The following is a 21,325-nucleotide window of genomic DNA, read 5'->3' on the forward strand; positions in this document are numbered from 1 at the left end:
GTAACTCATTACTTTTCAGGTATAAAATAAGATATTGTTTAGTTTGATGATTTGGGAGATATGGCAAAAGAGGGCCCGTTTAAATTTATACCGTCGGTTTATTTAACACGTTTGAGGGACAAAAATCATTTTCGAAAATTTTGTTCTACATAATAATGTTCCTTGGTTTAATATAGAAACATCCATTGTAATAAATTCAATTCACAGATAAACAGTTTCAAAGTGCGCATGCGTACACTATAGTAGAGTTAAGCAAAAGTTTTTGTTCTTGAATTGCGAGTAAAAAAAATGGAGATAACATGTGCTGTGAAGCTTTAACTATAGGAAGTCAAGTCATTTGATATATTCAAATAAAAAAAAGAACGAAAAAATGTGTTTCCAGTTGACGGAATGACCCCGTTTCTCATTGCCAACCCTTGACCTTTTTCCCCAGTGGTATTAAAAAAAATTTTTTTAAATCACATTGCCGAAATTGATTTGTGTATCTATAGTCTGACTATACATCCCCGTTTGTTTCACTTTTTCAGAAGCCATTTTTTAAATGGTAATTTGTGTCTAAATAGCGTGGATGAAGTTATCCAATCGGACAATCATCCCTTGAAATGCTTCAATAGAACAGATGACAGTCTTGATGAAGTATTTTATTCTGTCCTTTCTAAAAGAAAGGAATATGTTGAACTTTGGAATGTTCTCCAGAAAATGTTGTTGTTGTCACATGGGCAGGCAACAGTGGAGAGAGGATTTTCTGTCAACAAACAGGTATCTGTTGAGAACCTCAGCAGAGAAAGCCTCAGAGCTCAAAGGCTAATCATTGACACAATGAGAAAAGCAGGTGGACCTTTGGAAATCGTCATTAGCAATGAAATGATTACATATGCCTCCTCTGCAAGACATGAGTACCCTGCCTATCTGGATAAGAAGAAAGCAGAGGAGAAGGATGAGAAGAAAAACCAAAAAGGAAAGAAATGGGAGTTAGCCTTGGATGAAGTGGAAGAACTTAAAGCCAAAAAGCTGCATCTTGAAGCTGACATTGCCAGCCTACATGCTTCCTCTGTACAGAAAGCAGAAGAGGCAGAGTTAAAAGGACTCTGTGCTTGTCACAGAGTCAAATGCTCTTAGGAGAAGAGCTGAGGAAAAGATGACAGTGGTGGCATCTCTTTCCAAAATGATTGAAGAGAAAAAAAAGCAAATATAATAATGCATTTAAAGCAGTGCTGATGTCTGTTAAGAAAACAATTTATTTTGTATTAAATCTGACACATATGTTACATATTTCTGAAAAAATAACAAATATTAACCTATCTTCCAGATCATTATAATGCTATTTTAGGAAATTAATTATAAACAGTATTGTAGTATTTGGCATTCGTTGTTTTCTCATATAACCTGTATACACACTGTTAGCAAAAACAGGTCTTGGAAATCTCTGTTTGTGGTCTTTGAAAGTTTGGGAAAAGTCTTTAAATTTATCATTCATAGTTCAGTATGAACCCTGCTAGTGTCAGATCCAGAACACCTTGATAAGTGATACTCTTTCTGCAGATTGGAATGACCAAATGTATACATTTCTCCAACACCTCAGGTTCTGAAATTGATCCAGGAATCAAAAGAATCAGTGTCTGATTGCTCCACTTTTATGGAAATATTGAATCATCCTCATCAGTCTTGCAACAGAATCACCAGGAATCAAAATATTTGTTCATCTTTGTTAAGTAACCATGATGGCATGTGATTCATCCAGACGCAGAATTATTGAACCAGCACATCTGGATCTTATTCAAATAGACCCTTAAGAACAAGCGGTTTTTACAACAAGTGGTGGAGAATCCCTCAAGTGAGATGGCCATCCACCTTAGAGGTGTACGAAGGCAGTGAAATATATTCTCATTGGAGGACACAAGATGGTTCTAGTATACCAATGTAGGCATCCATACCGTTATAGCTAACTTCCTATGGCTTCTCGATGAGAAACAGCACCAATCACAATTAAACCTACCATTTTATGATCACTGGCAAACTATGTTATCATGGAAGAAAGGATATCAGATATCTTCTGTTCATTTTGCATTTCACCTGGCCAATGACACTTGGCCCTTGCCCAAGTGGAGTTTATCATGGGTATTAACCTGGTTGAACAAGGCAATATTTAAACTGCTTTCAAGAGCTTAACCTCTCACATAACCTCACTGCTTTGGAGATAGGCAGCAAAATCAATGAATACATTTCTTACTGGTGAACTCATCTACTTGCAGTTCCGACAAGATGGATTAGTATTACTCATGAAAACCATGCTTTCATTGCCAAGAAAAGGCTACCATTTGTTGCAAATCAGTTATTGGTAATAATTCCTGTCTACTTTGGACACTTCATTTCAGGGCCATCTACAATACCTAGTGTGAGCTTTGAAGTATTTCAGAAAGACTGAACTGTTGCATCGAGGGAGGTCACAACTCATTTGCTTTCAAATAGGTGAAGGACAACATGGACACTTTCATCCTGAATATTGTGGGATATCTGTTCCGCATGTCAGACTAAACATACATCAATGAATTTGCTTTACACATCAGCTCATATAGTTAGGACAGTTGCCACAAACATTGCATGAGTGAAACTGTTCGCTAACTGTAATTATACATGCCTTGGGATGGAGGTCCAAATGTACCTCACAAGTTTTTATGTTATCTTTCATCTTGCATACTACTTAGCCAATCATAGTACATATACACCCTCCCAGCCTCCCCCCCCCACAGGTACATCCATATGGAGAGCATGCCTTCCACTCCAGTGGTTGCTGATGAATTCACGATGTTGGTGCCAATCCTATTATCAAGGGGAGCTCACTCTAAGTGTCACTTAGGTGGGGAGATAACTTTTAGCTATTTAGCCAAAAAGTTTTAACCTGGGAGGGCTGGATTTGTAAGGTAGTAGTAGTTCTCCTAAGGTATTATGATTGTATAAGTATTATCAAAGAAAGATATTTTGCTAGAACAAAATTGTTTTTCTAAATTAATTTGAACAGTGCCACTTTTGATGTTTAACAGCAAGATTATTTCAGAGAGATTAAATATTACTTGTTTCCATAAATACAAATATGTGCTGCAGACTTTCACTGCAAGTATTCATGTTTGTGCTTCAGAAATATTGTTGATCCTAAATGTGCTTAAAAGAACTTTTAATTAGTTCAATACTTTGTACAGTGGACAGATGTATGTAATAAAGCCAATATTATATGTATGAGGAAAGTTAAAATCACATTATGGTTTTCATTTGCTGTTCTTTAACATAGCGTAGAAGTAAATAGAATGAAAATATAGATTATTTTATATGTGCAAAGTAGTTGGACATTGTTTTCAGTAAACAAGTAACAAGACAGATTGCTGACTATTGTAGCAGGACATGTTATTGAGTCTATTGTAATAGGAGAAACAATTGTGTCTGTTGCTGTATTATGTCTTAAGCAGTAAGTACCTGCAGATTTCCTGTTAGTGAGAGTCTTGTATATCTGGAACTAATTTCTGATTGTGACTTCTATATTAAAATTTGTGGTTCACAGTTTTCAATATACATATCAGTGGTATCATCAACATAATTTTGTGGTATAGGTTTGAGCAGGTTTCTTCATGAGTTTTCGCTTTGAACATGCCATTAGGTATGTTGTTTGTTGATTTATAATGTTGTTTGGCAGCTTGGTCTTGTATGATTTATCTCTTGTTCACTGTGAATGCCACCATTACAAAAGCTACCAGATAAATGATTTTTAACTTTTTTTTATTCCTGTGTAATTCTCGTATACCCAAGAAATGAGTGATTATTTAGGCAAAAAGAAGTTTGCTGATAACATCGCATGGGAAAGGGTGTCAGATATGTTGTAATGTTTCTAAGTAAAATTGCATTGAAACACTGCTCAGTCTATTAAAAATGAACTGCCTTTTTGCTTCAGAACACATCTAAAAAATGCCCTTATGCTGGATACAGTTTTAATGCTTGAGTAGTTATGCTTCTTATTAATGACACAGATCACTAAGTATTAATGTCTGATATGCTTAATTTACATCTGATTCTTACATATATTATCTCTTTTCAGATATGTAAGAGCAGAAGTTCTAGCAGGTTTCGTGAATGGATTATTTCTCCTCTTTATAGCATTCTTCATATTTTCAGAAGCTGTAGAGGTATGAGCTAAGATAATTGTACTGGTGTTTTATTAAATGGTGGTTTGTTTGATACTGTTGAAAAATGTAACATCACTGAATTCTACAACATAATATTCTGCAGATATTTTAATTATATGGACAAGGATATTACTCATTTTAATTATATGGACAAGGAAAGTACTCCTTTTAATTATATGTACAAGGAAATTACTCATTTTAATCATATGGACAAGAAAATTACTCATTTTAATTATATAGACAAGAAAATTTCTCCCTTGCTTATCAGTAGGCACATGCAGGAATATGCCATACCTGAGAAAAGGTCTTTCTAAATGTCTTCTATTTACTTGGCCTACACGAGACAGAAAAAAAAGTGTCAAAACATTTTTGTCATGATTTGAAATGTTCTGATATGCTTGCTTTATTTTAATAATCTCACACCATAAGATAGTCCATCAAAGACGCTGATAATTTTGATAACATTTTCAATGTGTAAGTGATATATCCATTTCATTTGAAATGGGCAGGAGCTATTGCCATTTGTCTGTTTAATATAGACAAAAAAGAAGAATTTTCATCTTTGGGAGGGCTGGATTTGGGATGTACTAAGGCTTACATTAATGTGATGGGGGAATGTATTCTAGGAGAAACATAATTTACTGAAAAATTTGCTTTCTGGTGTGACAGTAAAGGCAGAGTTTGCTCTGATTGCTACCACAATTTGTAATATATCATGAAGGCCACCTCATCACCATCCTCAAAAGCTTATCATATGAGAAATACAGTAAGTTAGTTAGGTAAAAATAATTGGACTCTATCCTTGTTGACCTAATTATCTTGTTTATTCCAATGATCAAGAAATGGGATCAATGGTGACCTAATTTGCAATCTTTTGTAGTCTTTTTGGTATAATGACATAAGCATAGCGGCAAGATATGCCTGTAGAGTTCTTGTTTTTGAGAGTCATGGATGTCAGGAAATTTAATATCTGGCCATAAACTCTCAGTTTCCAAAAGTTTGGTCTACAGTTTCTATCTAGTGACATAGTCATTACTTTTCAAAGGCAATGATGTCATTATAAAGATTTTGTGGTAAAGTTTGGAGTTGTGACGTTCATATACCATTGCAGTTGTATCTTTGTCAGGTGGGCAGGTAAGGTGTTACTTACTTAACAATTCATTTTTGTGTAATGTGGATTTCGATATGCATTTTATAGATGCTAAATAGGTTTCCATACCTGCTGTATTCCACTTGTACCTTTTGTTTTCTTTGTCATTTCCATTTATAGATCCAGCACTTCATAATGCTGCTTTGTTATTCTCCAAAATAATGATCTTATTTTTGTTTACAGCGACTGGTAGAACCACCTGAAGTCAGACATGAGAGGCTGTTCTTGGTTTCTGTAGGTGGTTTTCTAGTCAACCTAGTGGGAATTTTCGCATTTCAGCATGGTCATGCACATGGAGGTCACGGTGAGAATAATTCATTAAAACTACAGGGATAATATGTTTTTGACACAAAATAATTCTTCCCTTATCCTTCATATATAGTTTTGTCGTATCTTAGCAAAAAATGACCATCACAAAAGTAAATTTTTTAAGCATGTTGAAACATTTGGTGTAACTATTCCATAGGCAAAGGACAGGAAGAAACTTAAGTCATTGTTCAAATGCAGGTGAGACACAGTATTTTGCAAAATGGTTGTTGACAATTCATAGTATACTTGTTTCAAACAACATTATAAAGTCCTTGAATATGAGGGTTTGCCATAAAAACTTTTTTAATTTATTTGGTGGAGGACAAGATGTTTAACCTGAATGAAAAATGTGTCACTTTTAATTGTAGAAATTTTCTTATTTACATATTTTTTAAAAATAATAAATAAATAAATTGGGATAAAATTGAGTGCATCACAATGACATCAGCTGTTACAAGAGGGAGTATGACCCTTTGTTATAGTGGCACACTAGTTAACTTTTTTCTTTCTTCTACTTGTGTACCAGTTTATGCAGGAATAAACAGTCATTTGTACAAAAAGTTCAGTGTCCATGAAAAAATATTTTGCTTACATTTTGACCTAAATAAAATCGATAAAAGCACATAATAAACATAAAATACAACCTGAATACATCACATATATTGTGACATATATTAAATATTGATTGAAATTGAATTGACTCCCTTTAATTCTTTTGTGAAGAAATGTTGATAATTTGGAGCAGTTTGCAGTACGTACAGAGTATTATAAAGTAGACCTTAATGATGGGAATTGGTCAGAATTTTATAATCGATAATTGGTTCCACTTAACCAATTGATAATACATTATAATCGGTTACTAGGAGCAAATTTTAATTTTTGTTTGTTATACAGTTATATCTTTTTTGAAGAGTTAAAAATGTTAATAAATGTACAGGAGTAATCTCTTTTAATGACGTATATTTTAACCTTTTAAAAATATTACATTTTTTTCTGTTGTGTTTTGCTATTTTTGTTCTACAATTTTGTTAAATGGAAGCAGCTTTTTTGGCTAATTAGTCTTATTTAACTGAAATACAGTTGCAGTCCCCCAAAATTCTATTATTTATATGTGATGTATCTATAATTTAAAGTATAGAAGGACAAGGTTTTCTTGTTTGTCAATATTCACAAATATTACAAAGGATTTTACCTTCAAACTAAAACAAATCATCAAAATGTGTTTAAATTTATTAACTGAACAATTTAACAGTTTGATCATATAATCATGACTATATGTTCCTAATTATGAAAGTTTGCACCTATGGAATATGGTATGGTTTTAGATTCGTAAGTTGTGAAGGGAATAAATAATTCAGATCACCTTTAATGGATTGGAAGCCATATTTAGCTTTCCATTTACACAGGATTTTTACTTACCTTTGTGTTTTGCATGCAACTAAAAAGTAATCTCCCTTTATATTCAATCGATTATGGAGTTTTGGGTTTAATGCCATTTCTATACATTGTGGCCAGTATGACTGGTGGAGGAAGAACCCTGGGAAAACCCCAGTAAGTACAATCAACCCATGATTTGATAATGATTTGTATTGGATCCCCTCCCCACCCCAGTCAGATCCAACTAATGTGGGCATGTGAGAAAGCTTGCCAGTAGCTTTTTGTGGTTCTTCCTGAGGTTTTCCCAGGTTCTTCCTCCACCATTTATACTGGTTGCCATGCGTAGCCTATTGTGTGCTGAAAAATTGCGTCAAACCCCACTACTACAACAACACCCCCCCCCCAGTCATAAATATTAATTGTATACCAGATGCTATAATACCAAAAAAATCTTCACTATTTTCAAACAAATTTCACATTTCTCCAACAAGTAAAGATGGTCTGCTATGTAACTTGAGTTGATACACAAACATTTCAGCCTGTGGGGGGCATACTCAGGGGTGTTACCCTCCTAGACAATGAGAGAAATTTTGCTCCCTTCCTCTCCCCCCCCCACCAATAATTTTACATTTTCTGACTTCTGTTACTTATTTCATATTGTAAAACCACTACCCATGGCATCCATTTTTAAAGCTACTTTTCACCTTCAAAAAACGAATGGCAGTTCTTGGTGAACAAGCTTCAAAATTAAACCCTGTTGTCATGTCTTTTCATATTTTTTTTTACTCAAGTGAAAGCTTTTGGTAACACAGAAGGATTTTTACTCAATTGAATGCATTATAGTAACATGGTAAGATTGTATGATTGATATCACACTGCAGTACACATCTGAAATATTCTCATGCAAGTCCATATATATATGCTTCAGCATCTCTTTTCCATTGGGAAAATTTTGTAGAGTGAAAATCTTGTTATCACTATTTCTTTTGAATGGATGGACTTATTGTTCCTAATTAAAATGGTACTGTTTTGATGTCCAGTGTGGCAACCACATCGGACATATTAAAAATCTTATTAATACTACTCTTGAATGGAAATTTATATCAGCATGGGGTTTTTGCCAGAAGACTTATTATGATGTCGGGTTAGTCCTAAATAAAACTGGTGCTGCCAGGACATCCATGTTGAAAATCTTGTTATTGCTATCATCATAAAGACTAAAGACTTATGATTTTTAGTTAGTCCTCGATGAAAATTGTCAAGCTGACAATATGTCTGATATGACTGCCTCCCTCTTCAAAATCTTAAAGCTACTCCTAGATAAAAAGTAGTTCTTTTATGTCTAGTTGTTGTGAAGTGAAAGTGGTTCCAATCTGATATCCAGTATGATCACCATGGCAGTCATGTTGAAAATCTTGTTATTGCTACTAAATGGAAAGTGGGGGCCCCGAGTGGCTGAGTGGTCTAAAGCGCTCTCCGTCACGGATCACTGCCATCTCACCTCTGTCTACGTGGGTTCGAGTCTCGGGCTCGGTCAGTGTGGATATGTGAGAAAGCTTGTCGGTAGCTTCTCGTGGATCGGTGGTTCTTTCCGGGGTTTTCCTGGGTTCTTCCTCCGCCATTAATACTGGCCGCCATGTATAGCCTATCTTGTGCTGAAAAATGGCGTTAAACCCCATAACAACAACAACTAAATGGAAAGTTGTGTCAGCATTGGGTTTTCCACCAGAATACTCATTATGATATCAAGTTGATCTTTGCATCTCAAATATGGCTGCAACAATGAACATATTCTCCTGAATGGATGGTCATAATAAAAAAGTTTTCACCAAAAGTCTTTTAATGATGTCTAGTTTGTCTGAATGAAAATCGTGCTGATCTTACATTCAATATGGCTGCCATAATAGCAAATTTAAGATTCTTTTCACTCAAGAGTATCAGAGAGGGTTTCAGCACTCAGCAGTTAAAGAGAAGGAACAGAAAAAGTCTTATCTTGAATTCTAGGAAATTCTTTTCAGATAGTGGGGAATAAATCCCTTTAAAGAACACGTTAGATAAATTTTTCTTTAAAAATTGTTTATTCTCACATTGAGTTAACAAATAAGGAGGAATAATTATTGTGTATGAAAGGCTGGAATAATCTGAAATGAGAAATTCTTTTATTTTTGGTTTCAGATCATGGACACTCCCATGGACATTCTCAAGGAGTTGGTAAGATGGTCTAAATTACTTTTGTTTTAATTCTAAAATGAGCCTTTGCAGAACAGTGGTGTTTATCTTGCACAATAAATGACTTTTTGGGAGGAGTGTTACACTGACAGTAACACTTATTGTGATGTGACAGTGTAACAAAGGTCTGCTTAAGTCATTTGTGTTTTCACTCTACAATCCCAATGATCAAATGAATGGAGAATCTATTTAAAAAAAAATAACTACCTGTTTCATCGCAGTTTTTCTTACATAATTAAAATGTGTAGTTATTTAAAATTGCAACAGTGAAATCATAGATTTCTTTATTGAAATAGATATAATTTTTTAAGTTGCTTGGCTGTTCCTCTTTGAAGTCAGCAGAAAATGTTTAGTAATCTTGTCCATCAGTCCATCCATCAAGATAACTTTACTGAATTTGTATGCAGCTTTGTAGCAATGAGATATTGAAAGAGTTTATTTTCCAGCATTCTGTGACATCGTTTATAAGAGTCATGCCCCCGACAGCCAGTCCTACTTACTTTGGTTTTTGAAACATTACATTAGCAAGAATTGTTGGATTTAAATTAAATCTGACATGTAGCACTACACTAGTAAGCATCCAACAGGATTTCAGTCAAATCTGACATGTAGCATTACATTAGCAAGCATTGTTGGATTTCAACCAAATCTGACACGTAGCATTACATTAGCAAGCATTGTTGGATTTCAACCAAATCTGACGTAGCATTACATTAGCAAGCATTGTTGGATTTCAACCAAATCTGACATGTAGCATTACATTAGCAAGCATTGTTGGATTTCAACCAAATCTGACACGTAGCGTTACATTAGCAAGCATTGTTGGATTTCAACCAAATCTGACACGTAGCATTACATTAGCAAGCATTGTTGGATTTCAACCAAATCTGACACGTAGCATTACATTAGCAAGCATTGTTGGATTTCAACCAAATCTGACACGTAGCATTACATTAGCAAGCATTGTTGGATTTCAACCAAATCTGACGTAGCATTATACAGAGTAGACCTTGAATAAGTGTTATTTCCAGTGTTGAATAGTCTCCTTTGCAGGAGTCATGGCCCCTGATTGACCTTTCTCAATTATTAGGCACATCTTAACTTTAGTAAGGAAGTTTTAGATATCCACCATGTGTATCATGGACTTTATATTGATGAGACCGTGATTATCCACCATGTGTATCATGGACTTTATATTGATGAGAGCATGAATATCCACCATGTTTGTCATGGACTTTCATTTTGATGAGACCATGAATATCCACCGTGTGTATCATGGACTTTATGTTGATGAAATCTTGAATATCCACCATGTGTATCATGGACTTTATATTGATGGGACTGTGAATATCCACCATGTGTATCATGGACTTTCATATTGATGAGATCTTGATTATCCACCATGTGTATCATGGACTTTATATTGATGAGACCGTGATTATCCACCATGTATATCATGGACTTTGTTTTGATGAGACCGTGAATATCCACTGTGTGTCTCATGGACTTTTATATTGATGAGACTACAAATGAATTGGGGTTCGAGTCTAGGGTTCGGCCAATGTGGGTATGTGAGAAAGCTTGCCAGTAGCTTCTCGTGGGTCGGTGGTTCTTCTCGGGGTTTTCCTGGGTTCTTCCTCCACCATTAATAGCCTATCATGTGCTGAAAAATGGCGTTAAACCCCACAACAACAACAAATGAATTGGATTTCCAGCCTTCCACATCCTCGTTTAGAGAAGTTATGTCCCCTGATGGCCCATTTTCCTAACTCCTTGGTTTCACAACAGATGTTCATTTCTTTAGGGCCCTGTTGAGCAGATTATAGTGAGAAGGGCCCTTTTCAATATATTTTTTAAGTTACATACTGCTGGTAGAAGTCATCTTTGACATTTACATCATGGTGGGCTTGTGTGAACAGATAATGGAACATGGATATTAACTTTTCACTGTTGGCATGATCATTGTAAAACTGTTAAGATGTTTTAAACAGTTTCTTTGTCACCTGTCCAATATAGGGGAGACAAAGGTATCACTTTTCCAACAGCATTGTTCTTGGTATAATGTCAACAGTAAGTTGTATTTATCGCAGTTTCTTTGTTATATTCGTTATGGAGGGTACTACCCATCATATGCAAAGGTAGGTCACCGTGACCTGCTTTTCATGTTTAGGTTTCTTTGCTGGCTATTTAAAAAGAGAGACAGTATTTTTTGGAATTTTTAATAAAGTTCATCACATGGCTATCAACAGGACTTTAAAAATGTCAGTGAATCTGCTGAGTGGAATTAATTGTCATTTTTGTGATGAACAAAACTTTGTGGAGACAGTTGGGAGTTTGGTAGTAACATCCACAGTGACCTGAAGTATTCAGTGACATGAAGTAAACAGTGACATCCACAATGACCTGAAGTATTCAGTGACATTCACAACGACCTGAAGTATTCAGTGATGTGAAGTATTCAGTGACATTCACAATGACCTGAAGTATTCAGTGATGTGAAGTATTCAGTGACATTCACAATGACCTGAAGTATTCAGTGACATCCACAATGACATGAAGTAAACAGTGACATCCACAATGACCTGAAGTACTCAGTGACATTCACAATGACCTGAAGTATTCAGTGATGTGAAGTATTCAATGACATCCACAATGACTTGAAGTAAACAGTGTCATCCACAATGACCTGAAGTATTCAGTGATGTGAAGTATTCAGTGACATCCACAATGACATGAAGTAAACAGTGACATCCACAATGAAGTAAACAGTGACATCCACAATGACCTGAAGTATTCAGTGATGTGAAGTATTCAGTGACATTCACAATGACATGAAGTAAACAGTGACATCCACAATGACCTGAAGTATTCAGTGACATCCACAATGACCTGAAGTATTCAGAGACATCCACAAATGGCCCGACATGTTGATAGTAAATTCTTAAAGAAGACAGACATGTTAATAGAAAATTCTTAAAGATGACAGACATGTTCATAGTAAATTCTATGAAGACAGACATGTTCACAGGAGCTGAAGCCAAGAAACTTGTAAAAGGTAGCCAGAAGAATGATCTTTGTGTGACAAATAAAGTGGCTACTGGATTCATCCATTGTGCCAAAAAATCCTCAACAGTCCAGTTCCTAAAGACTCCATTCACGTTCAGTTGGAACAAAGCAATTTAATCAGATTTGATTGGAACAAAAACAACTTAATCACAGCTCAACAGAATTCATATTTACTTTCTCATTAAAAAGGACAAAGAATTTGTACATAAAACCAATATATATCGTGTTGATCACAACCTTCCCGATGATGATTTTGGACATTGTTAAGTTTTGGGCATCTACAAGAAAGACCAGCAGATACCCTTGTTAAGTTAACATTGTTACCCTTGTTAACTTAACATTGTTACCCTTGTTAACTTAACATTGGGTATCTACAAGAAAGACCAGCAAATACCCTTGTTGAGCAAAGTTGTGTGCAGAGCCTTATCCATAGGACATTGGTCAAGTCTTCATTTAACACTAAGGTTAACATCATAGATCCATAAGGCCACTAATAAAAAAGTTGAAACTTACAGTTCTGTTCAAAATGTTAAGTATGCCCTCAAGGTTAGAAATGCTTCTGCTCTGAAGTTCTTTAAGCATAAGGATGTTAAGTATGGTAGAGTTAACAAACATGTATTGAACTACTTGAAGAACTGCTCTACAATACCAAAATAAAGAAAGATGAACAACATGTTGAGAGGAATGAAAAGCTCAGAGGACTGAACATCCCAAAATAGAAAGTTTCTGAGTATGAGAAAAATGAAAGAACAGTAGAAAGAAGAAGATGGGGGAAACACCTATAAGATGCATGCTGTTGAGGAAATGGAAAAATCAAGGAAGAGATTGATGATAGAATAGATCACTTTGCAAAAAAGATAAAACTTGATGCCCATAATGTTGTCTCTGGCCATATATATATATATATATATATATATATATATATATATATATATATACAGTGGAACCCTGCTATAACGCGATGATCGGGGTCCATAAAATCGGATCGCGTTAAAAGTGGGGTTGCGTTAATGCGGGGTTTTACAATATTTAACTTTTCTCCGAGAACATATACGTGTATACATGTACAATGATCAAAATTCGGCTTATCATCAGATGAATATTAACTGGAATGCATTAATTAAGATATATTCAAAATAATCGATGGCTAATATATTTATAGGTTATTACTGTGCATTAAAAACATTTACTAATTTTTATTTGTTTGAACGATAATACAGATTGACCGATAATACCAGACTATCGCTATATCATGAAAAGTGTATCAACACCGTATGCTACTGTGCCGTCGTGGCATGCAGTTCATCCATAGTGGATGTAATTTCATTGAAAATCGTACAGATTTAAAATATTCAATAATTTTGTAATAGTCCGAATTCGTCGTGTAAAATATAGGATGAACAAAATATTGAAACCATTTACTTGCCGTCTGATATCGTACGGTCATTGCATGCAGCTATTCCCGGGTCTACATACGGTGTCTGTACAAATTTCATACCGCTAAAATTTTATCATATGCGACAACTGCAAGAATAATTAACAATCAACGCATGATTTCAGCGTGCAAATAACTTTTATTTCAGATTTTGTGAACATCAAAAGAAACGTGTGAAAACTGCTAAATTAATCGTTGCGCAAAGTGCAAAGTCAGTGTGGTTCCAAATTTAAATTTCATCATTTCTTGAAAAATATATCCAATGACGTTTGCTTCTTTGCCGCGAACTGTTGGGTTCTAGCAAAGTCAAGAATGTTTCTTAATTGAAGGACTTTGACGCTGTCAACATCTTGTGTTTCCAGCCACCTTAAACTTGCTTCTAAATGTACTACTGCTTCAGACACTTTTGGTGGGGGAGTTCGGGTGCCATCGTCATCGTTATCATTATCGTCACTGGTTTCAGGTTCTGATTGTGCAGCTTCATTCTTCCTGCTGACATTTGTAACAATTTCGTCATCTGATATGTGTTCGTATATAGGGCAGATGTCATCTACTGAATACCAGTTAAGGATATCATGATGACTGTGCTCGTATTTTTTGAGTGCTTCTTCTGCTAAACGTACGTCGTCTTCAGTGAATCCTGTAAATTCAAGCTCATCGTCACTATCATTTTGTGTCGAGGGCGTAAAAGCTGGCCCAAGACCCTTTATCCAGCATCGTTCAATGCAGCGTGCAGTGATAGCATCCCAGGTTTTACCTCCAAGGTGACATACTTCTTTTAAATTGAGTAATGCCAATGATGTGTCGACGGATGCGTTATTATCTGCTACCATTCCCTTTATCATTTCACGGCGATAATTTTGTTTAAATACGGAAATTATGCCTTGGTCAAGTGGCTGGATTTCTGACGTAGTGTTTTTCGGGAGGTACGAAACTTTGATCTTGCCATCACTGCTGACAAGATTTTCCGCTGGGGGGTGGGCAGGGCAATTATCCAGCAGGAGGAGAGCTTTTTCCTCCAGCTTGAGTTTTCGTAAATGAGCCCGAACATCTGGAACGAATGTTTTGTGAAACCAGTCGTCAAATATGGAGCTATTCATCCAAGCATTCTTGCTGTTAGTGTACTGAAATGGAAGTGCCTTCATATTTACATGATGAAAACATCTGGGAGCTTTCGATTTTCCAATCATCAGAGGTCTGACTTTGTGGCTGCCAGACTTGTTAACACAAAATAAAAGAGTCACTCTGTCCTTCCTCTTCTTGAAACCTTCTCGTTTGTGACTGTCAGTCTTGATTGCAACGGTGCGATCGGGTAACATTTTATAACATAAACCAGTCTCATCGCAGTTGTAAACTTGGTTGGCTGTGTAGCAACCGTCCTCCAGCAACTTTTTCAGCCCAATCGGGTAGGAATTGGCAGCCTCTTTGTCAGCGGAGCGGATTTCCCCAAACACAAGAACTTGGCTGATAGCGTGCCTTTTCTTGAATCTGTCTAGCCAGCCATTACTCGCCTTAAATTTGGAATCATCTCCATTGATACGGCGATCAAATTTCTCTGCTTGGGCTTTCAGAATTGGGCCAGAAATTGGAACACCTTCTGAGCGAGCTTGTACAAACCATTGGTACAAAGCTGAATCTAGGACATTGTCATTAGCTAACTTAACCCTTTTACGCTGTAAACCAGTTTCCTCTTCAAGAATGTTGGGTAGACTACGGAGCTTTCCTTCATCTGTTTTCCACCCTCGCAAAGTGGACTCGCTGATTCCTAGATCTCTGGCAAGCTGAGTTTGTTGTTTGCCCTTCTTTAGTTGATCTAGGGCATACAGTTTCTCTTTAGCAGAAAACGACTTGCGTTTTTGAACTTGCTTTTCCATAACAGTAAAATATTTTTTTATATAAGCAAACAACGTACACAGATAAGGTGGCGCTCACCAGATAATATGTACTTTTGAGAGAGTGACGTATGTAAGGTGAAGTAGTTCACATTTAAAACATGCACAGTGGAGAGAATGTTTGCATACCTCTATGCTACATTAATGTAATGTGGATGATATTTCTTTTGGATATTGTACTTTTGGAAATTTTACATGATTTAAGCACACTGCTAACTAAAATGACTGCTCCCTTGTGTTAAAAAATCAGTCTGAATTAGTCTAAAGTACACTATACATAGCAGCTATTAAAATAGGGAAAATGAATTTTGCCAGAGTAGACAATACCAGCTTCTGAAAGTGCAATGAATGAATTACCAAATATATAAAATGTAAAAAAAGTTATCGGCTCTTTTTTATACAAATGACCTCTGAAGTTCAGGAAGTGAAAATGACCAAGTAGAGCTAGCACTTTTTTGAAAGGTGCACATTTGAAGTAAGGCCAAGCTGTATACTCTATAACCCATAGTACACCCATCAATCATACACCAAAATAAAGGGAATTAAAGGTTCTTTGCATTATACCTAAGATATACAAGGTCTTTTTTAAATAGCCAGTATAACCAGTGAGGAAAGCCGGGGACATTCTTTTTCTTTAAATTCCTAACCCTATGCAAAATGCGAAACTGTATAGCGCCACCTAAAGCTCGATAACTAAGTAATGAAGGCCTGCAATGGTTACGAATCACTTTTTATATAAAACAAAATTAAGCTGAACGGATGTACAATTTCATACCCATTTAATTTACAGATAATAAAGTGGATATTATTTACTTTCAACTGTTTGTTGTTTGATCACACCGCCAAGCACAGCATACATGTTGGCGGCTTTCGTCCTTTGATGTTTATTAAATTGTGCGACTCTTGTATCAACCACAGCTTTGTCTGCTGCTTGGTTGTGATTGCAGTTAAATAAGAAGCCCATGTCGGCTATTGTTTGAGCAACGACTGTATACAGAATTCATGAAGACAATCACAAAGACGATTTACTGGCTTTACTCATGGATCCGTAATAAGTAACACTTCCGATAATGTTTACTTCGGCTTAACAATTCAAAAACCTAATGAAACCAGTTTTCTCTTCTAGAGTAGAATACGGAGCTTCACCACAACCTGTTCAAATTGATAAATTTCAGAAGCCAAGCGTTGTACACACTATTTCTCGTACGTTATATATATCGTATTATTTTAGAATTCATACACGATCACTTCTCCAAAATCACTTAAAGAACCTGGATAAATTGTTAAGTTCCGATCGTTTATTATTAAAAGTCATATGCGAATTCTTCCACCAAATTATAATAAACGTTTTACACACTATTTCTCGTACGTTAAACAAATATTTTCACGGTCCAATAAGAATACACGTAAATGAATTTCAAATTTCAGGAACCATGCCACGATCATATTATTTTAAAAGTCACAACTAATCTCATGCCCAAAATGAAGTTAATTTCTTGTTTTGTTTTTTTTACTTTTCACCAAATTTTTTTTCTCCATGTGTGAATGAATATACGAAATTTCGGGAGCCATGCTATGACCGCGTTATATCCGAATTCGCGTTATGGCGGGGCGCGTTATAGCGGGGTTCCACTGTATATTGTTTATAAGTGAACTTGTGTAACCAGTGCGATTTTGATTTGCAGTGATATTAGAAAATAGAATCTAATACATATTATTAATACTTGTATACATGTCAGTTTTAAAGGGATGTTATGTTTTCCAGTAGTGGAAGATAACATGTATCAACTAGTTATGAAAAAGGTTTGAAGTTCCAAATGTTTGCTTATTCCAGCCATTGTTTTTCCTGATTAATATAGAGCTTTTAAGTGGTCTTAATCAAAGATTTGCTATGAAAGAGAAAGAAAAGTATTACATTTGTTATATTATTATTTGCTTTTTCTTCTTTGCACTTAATATATTGTTCACACCCCTGACTTTATATATAAACTTAGATTAGCCAGACGCATCAGATTCCATCTGGATAATATTAAGTCATTCTGGAGAATCAGTATTTGAATGAAGTGTGTTTCTACGTGTTCATTCATTCATTTGTTCTTTCCTCATAATCGAAGTGAGAAACATACTTATTTTTTAGACAATAGATTGATGGTCAATGCATCTATTATGAAAATTAGACTTGTTTTATATCTCATTTTCATGCATTTCTAATTAAAAGTTTGCATTGAAATTTGGTGTGTTTTCTTTCCACTAATTAAATACACTTATTTACTGGAAGATTAGTAGTACAAATGTCAGAAGTTTATAACAGTCAGTTTTTCTTTGTATTTTATTTCTGCACAGTAAATGTTACATATACTGTTGGATATATTTCAGCTAATTTCTATTTTTATTCCTTTTTAGCTTAAATAGCTGCATTTGGATTTGGGGGTCAGTAGGTTTAGCGTTTGTCTGTCAGGGTTAATGTCACAGATAAATTTTACTTGTATTTTTAATTCCTGCAAATAAATTAAGTTCTAGCTGACAGATTTCAACCAAATTTTAATGTGCCTGCCACTCAATCCATGGTAGAAGAATAATGGTGACCAGTAGCTTGATGGTCAAGGGCACTGTGCCAAAATAGATGTTAGCCTTAGTATTTGCTTTTTGAAAAGTAGTTTTAAGTTCTTCTGTGTAGATTTCAACAAAACTGGATGCTTTAATTTCCATTGACCAAATCAACATCTAATCCAGAACCAAAAAGGACACATTTTCTGATACATTAAATAAAATTGTGTATTGATGTTTCATTTTGTATAAAAAAAATTCAAAATGAAATTTTACAGATACCTGTCTGCCAGATGTGCATGTATGTATGTATGTATGTATGTATGTATGTATGTATGTATGTATGTATGTATGAATGTATGTATGTATGTACACACTAAAGGATGGATATTTTAACACATTTTTCAGGGTATAGTGTACAGTTGTTTATTAATGCTTTTGAATTCAATTTCAGGACTGCAAGAAGAGGCCAGTGATGTTGATAATGGTGTAACAGACTGTCATGAAGGTCATGGTCACAGTCATGACAAAGGTCATGATAAAAGTCATGGTCACAGTCATGATAAAGGTCATGGTCACAGTCATGAAAAAGGGCATGGTCACAATCATGAGAAAGGGCATAATAAAGGTCATGGTCACAGTCATGATAAAGGACACGGGCACAGTCATGGAGGGGCAAAAGCCTCACAAAATCAAATTATGGAAGGTGAGAAACTTGACACTGGATTCTAAAATATGCCATATTACAATATAGACCCATCTACTGTTACATAATGTACCAGCAGATCAGGCAGGGCTTTCCTGATCAGCGGGCAGCTGGGTGATTTGCCTGGCTACTTTTGCTTTACACTGGCTACTTTACCACAAAAAAATACCTGTATCCCCAATGAGTAAGGTCCTCCAAACTTCCCATCTACTTTGGCAACTCACCCTCCAACTTTTAATCTGATGGAAGGCCGTGCTTAGGGTCTATATTGTTCACATGGAATTATGAATGGAAAGAACAGCAGAGACCCTCATACACCAGCATATATAGGTATGCACTTTATACAGCAGAGTGCTTCTTGTAGAGAACTATATTGTTACAGTAGAGTTCTTATTAAACATAAATAACTAATGTTACAGTAGAATGCTTCTTATCGATAGATAATATATTATTACAGTAGAGTGCTTCTTATACATAGATAACTATGTTATTACATTCGAGTGCTTCTCATACATAGATAACTGTTTTTACAGTAGAATGCTTCTCATACATAGATAACTATCTTATTACAGTAGAATGCTTCTCATACATAGATAGCTATCTTATTACAATAGAATGCTTCTCATACGTAGATAGCTATATTACAGTAGAATGCTTCTCATACATAGATAACTATTGTTAAGAGTAGAGTGCTTCTGATACATAGATAACTATCTTATTACAGTAGAATGCTTCTCATGCGTAGATAGCTATATTATTACAGTAAAATGCTTTCCTTACATAGATAAAAATTTGTTACATCATAGTGCTTTGGTAATATACATCGATAAATATATTGTTACAGTTGGGTTGTTTCTCATACATAGATAACCATAGTGTTGCAGTAAGAATTGTTTGTTCATCATTCAGAATTTACAGTTTGATCTAGCAGTATATATATGCAGGAAAATAACACTGAGATTCAACCAGTTTAGATAGGTCCAGTTGCAGGTGTTTCATTGTGCCTTTCTGAGAAGAAATGGTTAACTCCTATTACTATGGTATTCATTTACCCTTCCATTAATTTGTATCCCCTACTGATTTTAAAAGTGAAGCATCAAGGATATAGTAAATGCATCAAACCTAGTCATTTCCTGTATGTATTTGAGAAAGTGTTTTAGTAAGTCATGTTTCTTAAAGAACAATTGCCTGATCATACTACTGTTACCTCCCTGCAAATGTGTTGTATCCCTCAGAAGGGACCATAACCATGGGTAGCCATTTAGCAGTGCTAAAGGGAGGTAATGAGTGTTTGTTCCCTTTATTCTTTATGGTATATATAATTTTCATAATTCTGAGAGGGCTGTATTCAAGAGTTAGTATAATTAATTTTCCTAATGTTAATTTAAGGGGATAAGTATTTTTTTGGAGAAAGATCATATACTAAAGAAGTTAGGTTTTTTGATAAATTTATTTGAGTATTCAGCTATTATTAGAAAACATTGTTGTGAAAAAGTAATTTGTGATATATCAGTATTGTTGTGAAACATAGACTGAAATACCATGTTTGCTCTCACATAAGGCCCCTAAAAAGGTGAAAACCTTGTCTTTCTTCAAATTAGTACACTTTTAAGTCCACCCCACATGTAAAGTTACCTGTTTGTAGCCTAGTGAAATTAAGCAGCAGTTTAATATTACTCCAGCTCACTTCCATCTCACTTTTTTCCAGGTGTGTTTTTACATATCCTTGCTGATACTTTGGGAAGTGTGGGAGTAATTATATCTTCTGGCCTTATACATGCCTTTGGATGGATGGTGGCCGACCCTATATGCTCCATGTTTATAGCTACATTAATAGGAATAAGGTAGGTCATGATACATTCAAATTGTTAAGTCATGTTTAAGACAGTTTTAGAAGGATGTTTCTGTAGTGCCAGTGAGTTAGATTCTTAGCCATAATTATTCCATTTATTCTAGATACAAATATGTTCAGCTTCCTTTTGGGAGTCATGTTTGTGGTGGTTATATCGTCTTGGTTATGCCACATCATGGAGTCGATATCTGGAGGTTATTAAAACATTTGATTCTCAGACTCTACCAAACTTCTGACATCTGATTGGCTGCCTTGCACTTGTTGTCAATCAGATTTTAGAATTTTCATTTGAATCTGTTTCTGGGCATGTTTTTGTTTTAATTGTTGATGGCAAAACATAGGCATTACTTTTCCATGCTATCTACTTGTACAGGTTCATCATTATTGCTAAATGTTCAGTTTTGTCAAAAATTAAGAGTTGGATCAGGGCCTTTGGTGGTCAAGTAGTCTAAAGCACTCGACTTTACCAACCATTGCCAACTCATCTCTGTCCACATGGGTTTGAATCTCAGGCTTGGCCTATGTACTTATGTAAGAAAGCTTCCCATGGGTTAGTTGTTCTTACCCGGGTTATTCCTCCACCAGTTATA

At 35.3% G+C, this 21,325-nt stretch overlaps 1 protein-coding gene across 1 annotated transcript in view; it reads left to right on the forward strand.

Annotated features, from left to right (window-relative positions):
- The window catches only part of LOC149806916 (zinc transporter 7-B-like), a 56,225-nt gene that overhangs the window by 11,683 nt on the left and 23,217 nt on the right, over nucleotides 1-21,325 (forward strand). The window contains exons 4-8 of the mRNA XM_089959685.1: nucleotides 4,085-4,172; nucleotides 5,506-5,626; nucleotides 9,184-9,219; nucleotides 18,632-18,883; nucleotides 20,592-20,727. Coding sequence (XP_089815811.1) covers nucleotides 4,085-4,172; nucleotides 5,506-5,626; nucleotides 9,184-9,219; nucleotides 18,632-18,883; nucleotides 20,592-20,727 — 633 coding nt within the window. The remainder of the gene's footprint in view (nucleotides 1-4,084; nucleotides 4,173-5,505; nucleotides 5,627-9,183; nucleotides 9,220-18,631; nucleotides 18,884-20,591; nucleotides 20,728-21,325) is intronic.

Source organism: Sinohyriopsis cumingii, chromosome 1 (genome assembly GCF_028554795.1).
Source record: "Sinohyriopsis cumingii isolate HCF-2022 chromosome 1, ASM2855479v2, whole genome shotgun sequence".
Taxonomy (NCBI): Eukaryota; Metazoa; Mollusca; class Bivalvia; order Unionida; family Unionidae; genus Sinohyriopsis; species Sinohyriopsis cumingii.